Here is an 8,571-nt window from a genome sequence, read left to right on the forward strand (position 1 = left end):
TTTAGATCTCCAATCAATCTATTTTGATTTGGAGTTCAGAAGAGGTTAAGTGTCAAGACTTCTTTTGTTTAGCTACCATATTCAACTGACCCAGCAGCATTTGTTGAATTCTACCCCCACCCGATACTTAACATCTACAATTAGCACTTTTAAAGGGACTATTTACTATGTGAGCTCAAGTGGAACACAGTAGTTTTTTTTTTTTTCATGAAAGACAGTGTATACCTACTATATGTCAGAAGCTTTACATACATAGTCTCATCTGAGCCTCAGAACAACCTTTCAAGAAATGTATTATTTGATTCTGCAGTTGAGAAAACTGAAGCTTAGAAAGGACAAGCAATTAGCTCAAAGATAAATAATGAATAGCAGAGCTGTGATTCAATATCCATTTATTTCTGAGTCCAAAGGTCATGTCTAGCTTTCTCCTGCAAGCATCATGGTGACAGCATTCATTAGAACTGTGCAGAGAGAATAATCAGTGAAACTAGGTTATTAGGCTATAACGAACTGTGCTGTTCTAGTAACCAAGAGAAATATTTTTATCTGAGACATTTATAAAACATGGTTAATGGTCAATCATGACTTCCTTTCATTGGAAATCTCCCAGGAGCTTTGCATATTCAATTCTAGTTCTTAAGACAGTGTGTAAGGTAGGTATTACCTTCCCCATTTGACAGATAAGAAAAGTAAAGTCAAAGAGGTCAGGTGACTTTTTCAAGGTCAAAAGGTCAAATAGTGGTAGAGCAGGGTCCAGCATTTATTTAACTTACTCCCATACCTATGATCACTCCATCTCACTGCCCAGATCATAGATCTAGATGGCCATTGTTGTACTTCAGGGTTAAGTCCTATTAGATCTCTATTAGCCCTTTCTTACTTCATAGCCTTTTGGTCTGAGTCTCTCATTCTACAGCCTGACTGCTGGCAAGGAAGAAGAAACCACTCTCCTAGCCCTCCACCTGGGAGTGCCCTGGAGCTGTCAGTCCTTCTATCACTGCTAAGAGGCTTCTGACTCCTTCTTTACTTGTCTTCAGCATGTCCATGCCCCAAAGCAAAACACTGAATTTGAATATGCAGCTGATGTTGCCTGTCACCTCCTTCCAGACACAGCACTGTGTAATTGCAAAAATTGTTTCATAATCCTCCTCAATTAAGCTCCTGACAACCTAAATTTAAAGACCCCGTTGGATTTTTACATTGCTGCTATCCTCATTCCTCCTACCCTCCAACCTTGGCCTCCCCAAATAAGACCTATCGCCTTCACTCCACAATTCCAAACTAAGAAATATCCTCTGCATGGCAAAGGACCATAAAACGTTCTTTCGGTCTTTTTCTTCTTTGTTGTTACGAGCCACTCAATGAGGCTCTGACATCATGTGAAGAATTGAGAGAAGGGAAAACGTTATTAAGGCAATGATAGAGATTTAAAGAGGGGGATGATTAAGAGCTAAATATTTACCTGGGAAAAATGATGAACCAAGTGAGTATGATGGTCAGTTATAATTCATACCAGCACATCCATAAATCAAGGCTCCTTTCAGTTGAGCCTCAAGCATTCTGATACCATTGACATCAGCACCATTCCCTTAAAATACACACACACATACACACACACATACACACATAGTCACACACAGCATAACTAAAGAACAGTGCATCATCAAAAACTTAAAAACAACAGTTTATCTTCCCAGTTTAGTCTGTGCTCTATGGAGTATGCATTTTGCGAAGTCTCACTGTATTACTCAGACACCCATTACAATGTCAAAGAAATGCCAAGGAAGAAGCACAGGGCATAAATAAAAGAATAATTCAGAACTCCAATTTTATTTTTTCCCCTTTCCTCTTCACTTGTAAATACTCACTCCTGGTAAGCAAATGGGAGTTATGGATTATGGTTTTCTATTTTAGCCTGGATCTGTTTTTCCTCCCTCTCTCCTTGGCACTCGATTTGTATGATTTTCCCTGAAATGCCACCGGCCTGGCTCTGCAATCCCATCTTAGGCAAAACTGCCAATTAAAATCAGCAGGGAGTTTGCTTGAATTAGAACCCCAGCCTGGGCTCCCCACCTGGGGGTTCTGAAAGGGAGATGTGTACCTTTGAAAGCACTGATGGGAAGCACTGGGTGGCAGAGTCTCTGCCCTCCAAATGACGAGCGGCTCCACACTGTGTCACTGGGAGACCTGTCAGGTTGCCAGAAATTCCTTGCTGAGACAAAGACAGAGACTACAGGGGAGCAGCTGAGGTGCGTCCATGGCCTGAGCCTTGTTTCTTCTCCAGTCTGGGGTACAGAGGGTAGGGAATGTACTGCAGGGTCATTGCAGAAGAACAGAGTTTGGATCCAGAAATTCTGAACTCTGGTCTGCTATGCCCATGCTGTGTGACCTTGGTGAGTCACAGTTCCTCTCTGGCCTTCAATGCTTTCATGTGTGGAATGGAAATCACAGGGAGTCCTAGCTCATGGGGCTAATGTGAGGACAAAAGGATAAATGCCACAATGTAGAACGCACTGAAGAAACATTGATTCCACCTCAGCAACCAAGACACAGTATTCAGTTCTAAACAGGAGGGAGATGGACTGAACATTTCCAAGCCTTCTTCTTGAAGGTTCTGTGCTTCTATGGTCCAAGCTGCTTCACTTGGAGCCACAATGCGTGCCTATCAATCAGGCTACAGGGTTTCCAGTTTAGACATGAAAATGCAGCTTCCCACACTCCCCTCCTGCGCGTCCTTCCTTCCCTCCTTTTAGCCCCCATCAAAATGAATTGAAATTCCATCCAACAAAAAGATGCTGATTTGGATAGATTGGAGTTCAGCTTGGGCTGCAAATGGAAGATGCTTTGGATCCCTAGGGACTGAGTAAAGCATTTTAAAACCTGGTCCTCACTGCCTGCCTCTCACTGCCTGCCTCACAGTGGGGCTGTGTCAGCCTTTGTGAGACCCTCCCCTCTGCAGCCAGCCTATTAAGCTTCTTCTCTGTTGCCAGGGTTGAGGCAGGCTGTCACCAGCTAGCCTGGGAAATGGTATTTATAGCTCACAGTCCCTCCTACCCCTGGTCCCCAGCCTTTCCCTATGCACTTGTCGGTGAGCCCCAATTATCTGTGATTGGAGGAAAGGGACCCTGGCAGGTCCAGAGGAAGCGAGGGATGTGATAATAGGCCCTTCACACACTCAAACTTTCAGTATTTTTCCATTATTGCATTTACTTCTCTTCTCATGGCCTGCTTCCTTCTTCTTGCTCTGCTTCTAGTTACAATTTTACATTATGGTATATAGCAGGAAGTGCACCGATGCCAGAGGTAGAGTCTGGTATTTGAATGTGGTGTAGCTTTGCAGTCTCAGGTAAGTTATTTCACTTCTCAAGGACACATTATCTTCATCTGTATGACTAAGTTGGTTATCATGCTGCTCGGGAAACAGTATGAAGAACCTCCAGGACCATGCCTGGTATACAGTGAGTGCTCAATAGTTGTAAACCACAGAAACCCTCAGCTGGTTTCCGGTGCTTCCTGCAATTGAGCCTTACAGGGTTTCTGACTATCAATGATTACAACTCAGAGCACTGGCTGGAGCTGGAGAAGGTGTAGGAGATTGATCTGACTGAGGCTTATTCTTTGTTATTGGAATTTGCTTGAGTTCAATAGAAACACAAAATAAATGGATTGAGCTTGTTTTTCTGGTTTTAATCTTCTCAAAATGAATTATTGAAATGCAAAGGAAAACTCACTGACCTTGAGAATCAACATTCACTGGTAACCTTGCTCTCCCCTCTCAACCCTCCCCCTCAGCCTCTTTAGAAAGGGAGGGGGATGGACGTCTAGCCCACCCTCGTATGGCCCACCCAATGTCCATATTCCCTGCACCTGAGAGCTGGGACAAGTGAAGACTTGGCTGAATTTCTTCACTTGCATCCTACCCACTCTAAGTTCATTCCATCCTATTCTCCCCTCCAGTGTCTTTTCGACCTAGGTGCTGTCAGCTCATCTGCTCCATCTCTTTCCCCACCATCTCTAGCACCAAGGTTTTTCTCCTCTCTTATCACCCTTCCCCATTCTCCACCTTTTCCCTCTCTTTTTTCTTTCCTCTTTCCCTCGGCCTCGTGCTCCCTGCTCCCCCTGAACACCACCTCCTTTCTAAGTCCTCCTGCTGTATCATTAATGATTTCTTTGATACAGCCCACAACCTCATGATTATTCTGAGGTCAGGAGATGCAGGTGCCATGCAGCTCGCAAATGCGTCTCAGAGGGCCTCTGTCCCCAAGCCCTCCTGCTCGACAGGGCTGGAATCCTAATTTGCCACTAGCCCCGTTGCTTGTTGCAGCATCCCCAGGAACTTTCATCTTTTTATTTCCCCCACCGAGGATTCTGAGAGTCCAGCCACAATGAAGCATTGATTCGAGGAGTGGGGGCTGTGGTCCTGACAAAGGGTCCCAATGATGAGACACGAGAAAGGGGGCGCTCTACGGGGTTATAGAATGCCTTGCAGATGGGAACCTAGGAGCTCTAAATGGGGCACTGTCCTGTCATTTGGAGAGGGAGTGACAGGGGCAAGTGTGGGGCAGTTGAAAGAGGCGTTTTGAAATGACGTTGGCGTCAGATGGATCCACGCACTCAGAGCCGTGTGGAGGGCCCTGCGGCTCACAGAAATATCAGATGACTCATAGCCAATATTCAGTCAATGTTCTGGCCTGGGAGGTGGGAGTCGCACATCTCATTGTTATTCCAGCTCCGTTTCCCGAAGGCTGGGCCTGCTGCTGTTCTCCAGGCTGTAATAGGATTGGTCTCACGAAGCAGAGCTCGAGAAGCCGGGAGCTGTGTGGGTGGATGGTATCGAAAACAACTAATATTGTGGTCCCAAGGGGAGAGGGAGAAGTTTGTTTTTATTTTTTTAATAAAAAAAATAAGAAAAATGTTAACATGCTTCGTTCATTCATTCAGCAAACATTCATTTGTTCAGCAAACTTGTACAGAGCCAGACTCCGGGCTGGATGCTCCTGGGAAGGAGGGACCTGGCCCCTCAAGCCTAAGAGCCTGGAGGGGAAACTGTCATGGAAACAAGACAGTTTTGATATAATGTTTTGGATGTCGTGATGGAGGTTTTACTGCCAGGGGCAAGGATGGTACTGTGCATTTCAAAGGCAGAGGGTTTCAAAAAGTGCACTAATTATCCACCATTTTCTCTCAGCTGATAAGCAACTCCTTTAAAGCAGAGCATGTTGGGAAGCCATTTCAACAGTATCCACTTTCAAATGGATATAACAGAATGGTTTTCCTCAAACTCCAGAGAGATAGTGAAATCCCTGAAAGTGTCTCAGTACCTTCAAAGGAAGAGCTTCTTCTCTGGGATAAGAGTACTTTTTATTATTACCTTTTTTGTCATTGCTCTATGCCAGGTTCTTCTAAGCACTTCAAATATATTATCTCACTGAATCCTCTCACCAGCTGCGTAAGATAGGCTTTAGTATCCTCGTTTTAGAAATGGATACTGAGGCTTAAAGAGATAGAGTGACTGGTTCCTGGTTACAGAATGGAGCTTTGAACTCAGTTCTGCTTGGGCCAATACCCATGCTTTCCAACACTAGGTTCTATTGCCAACCCCCCTCCCCCCGCCAGCTCTTGGTGTTTGATGTTTGGTGATTGTGGCTTATCAGTGGAAATGATAGAGTAGGTGGATTGCTAACACTTCCTACCATAAGGAGTACAGTGCAAATTGGCTTCTGTTTCCAGCATCGTAAATAAGGTATCATGGACCACCATCACCATCCACGTCAGCACAACACACTGCAGCCTTAGGAAAGGCTTTCTTGGCTCTGTTTTGATAGATAATGCAAAAACCCGTAGCTATGATCCAGGAGACTTCTCTACTCACTGATTGTATGACTTTGAGTTCATCATTTCACCTCTGAGCTGCTATCACCCTGTCTATAAGATAGAGTTGACAGTCCCTTTGTAGGAATAACAAGAGCTAACTTTTATCGAGCCCTTAAAACCTACCATATGTGGAGTTAAGCCTTCACTTAAAAATTCATGTAATCCTCACAACAGCCCTGTGTGGCTGGGATGATTAGGAAGGTGAGGGAAACTACCCAGCTTTACCTTGCTCTCATGTGGAAGAGCCAGGATCTTAAACAATCTTTGACTGCCTTCAAGTCCCAAGCTATTTCCAGGGTGTTGTGAGACTCAAGTGAGAAGATGGGAGTGAGTACGCCCTGTGAAGAGTAAAAAGTGCCAGACATATGTAAGGAGAAGCCAGCCAAAAGGTAACTTGCACAAAAAAGAGGAAAGATGAGAGGGCTTAACTTGACTGCCTCACATATTTTTACCTATTCCTCTTTTGCTTCTTACCTGATTATCCATCTTCATTGGAATGTTTCAGTGGCTGGAACTGGTATAGACTTTGATATCATTTACAGCATTGAGGGGCAGTGGGAAGAGGGTTCACATGTTGCAATGGAAATGCTACTGAATCGAGAGTTTGGAGCTCTGGAAAAATGGGGGAAATAACACCTTTTTTTGCATGTTTTGAAAAACCACTGTGATGGTCATGCAAAATCACCAAAATAGAAGCACTGCATAATTTCTAGAGTATGATAAAATATAATTTGTTTTTGTTCAAGTTGTTGCATGTCATATAACCTTATGGGAGGAATCTGTGAAGGGGGTTGAGATATCTGATGTAAGTTAAAGAAAATAGCCCCTAAGGTTCTTTCTACTGCTCATTATTTACAATTTGTTGTTATCCACCAGAGGTATCTGAGTTTAGACACTTTAATTTCCTGAGTCAAACTTCTTTGGGGCCATTGTATAATGGAATTATACAGCTGGAAGGACCTCAAAGAACATTTACTCCAACCCTTTTACTTTACAGATGAGGACATGGAACATTAAAAGGGTAGAATGCAATGTCATACAGCTGGTTTGTGGCATTCCAAGGAACTACATTGTAATTCGTACAGTTTATGTTTAGTGCCCTTGCTATCATAACTTCTCTCCCCAGTTCTTTCATTCTTTGGGCAGTTCCAATTTGCACGATCATTTGGATAACCATAACTCACAGCCTCACCCACAGTGGTTAACACTCTTCATTTTCCTTCTCTCTCTCAGGACAATTCAGCAGTGGCTTGCAAGGGTCCAGTCGCTTCTCTACTGCAATGAGAATGGGTTTTGGGGAACCTTCCTGGAGAGCCAGAGGAGCTGCGTGTGTCATGGTAGCACCACGCTGTGCCAGCGCCCCATCCCCTGCATCATAGGTGGAAACAACAGCTGTGCCATGTGCAGCCTGGCCAACATCTCACTCTGCGGCTCCTGCAACAAGGGCTACAAGCTGTACCGAGGCCGGTGTGAACCACAGAACGTGGACTCGGAGCGGAGTGAGCAGTTCATCAGCTTCGAGACCGACCTGGACTTCCAGGACCTGGAGCTGAAGTACCTGTTGCAGAAGATGGACTCGCGCCTCTACGTCCACACCACCTTCATCAGCAACGAGATCCGCCTTGACACCTTCTTCGACCCTCGGTGGCGCAAGCGCATGTCCCTCACTCTCAAGAGCAACAAGAACCGCATGGACTTCATCCACATGGTGATCGGCATGTCCATGCGCATCTGCCAGATGCGCAACAGCAGCCTGGACCCCATGTTCTTCGTCTACGTCAACCCCTTCAGCGGGAGCCATTCGGAGGGCTGGAACATGCCCTTCGGGGAGTTTGGCTACCCACGTTGGGAGAAGGTCCGTCTCCAAAACAGCCAGTGCTACAACTGGACTCTCTTGCTGGGCAATCGGTGGAAAACGTTTTTTGAGACGGTTCACATCTACCTACGTAGTCGGACTCGGCTACCTACCGTGCTGCGTAATGAGACTGGCCAGGGTCCCGTGGACCTGTCCGATCCCTCCAAGAGGCAGTTCTACATCAAGATCTCGGATGTGCAGGTGTTTGGGTACAGCCTGAGGTTCAACGCCGACCTGCTCCGCAGCGCCGTGCAGCAGGTCAACCAGTCCTACACCCAGGGCGGCCAGTTCTATTCCTCTTCGTCCGTGATGCTCCTCTTGCTGGACATTCGGGACCGAATCAACCGCCTGGCCCCTCCCGTGGCCCCGGGGAAGCCCCAGCTGGACTTGTTCTCCTGTATGCTGAAACACCGCCTGAAACTGACCAGCAGCGAGATGATCAGGGTGAACCACGCCTTGGACCTCTACAACACCGAGATCCTCAAACAGTCGGACCAGATGACAGCCAAACTCTGCTAAGCGGGACTGCGTGCCCTGGACTTCCCTTCTGTTGTACAGATGCATACGACGGAACGAAACGAAGCGAAACAAAACAGAAACACAAAAATGTGCAAGCTGTAATTCATATTCAAAGAGAAGGAGGAAAAATCTTCATTTGTTGGGAACTGAACCGTTCTAGCAACCGTATAAAACGTTGGGCATGTTTGTTATTTCTGTACTGTGTCATGAAGATGGGTCTCAGCCTTTTTTGTGGAGCTTTGAGGGAGTCGGTGCTTAGGCCTCAGGTGCTGTGTTGAGGGGGGAGAAAGGGGAGAGCATATGCAATGACTTGTAAAGATCTC

At 45.7% G+C, this 8,571-nt stretch overlaps 1 protein-coding gene across 1 annotated transcript in view; it reads left to right on the plus strand.

The window, feature by feature from the left end:
- The window catches only part of BRINP1 (BMP/retinoic acid inducible neural specific 1), a 130,139-nt gene extending 121,891 nt beyond the window's left edge, over positions 1–8,248 (plus strand). The window contains exon 7 of the mRNA XM_063082621.1: positions 7,108–8,248. Within this exon, the coding sequence (XP_062938691.1) occupies positions 7,108–8,248 (1,141 nt within the window). The remainder of the gene's footprint in view (positions 1–7,107) is intronic.
- Positions 8,249–8,571: the final 323 nt, after the last annotated feature.

The sequence above is a fragment of the Cynocephalus volans genome, chromosome 17, assembly GCF_027409185.1.
Source record: "Cynocephalus volans isolate mCynVol1 chromosome 17, mCynVol1.pri, whole genome shotgun sequence".
Lineage (NCBI taxonomy): Eukaryota > Metazoa > Chordata > Mammalia > Dermoptera > Cynocephalidae > Cynocephalus > Cynocephalus volans.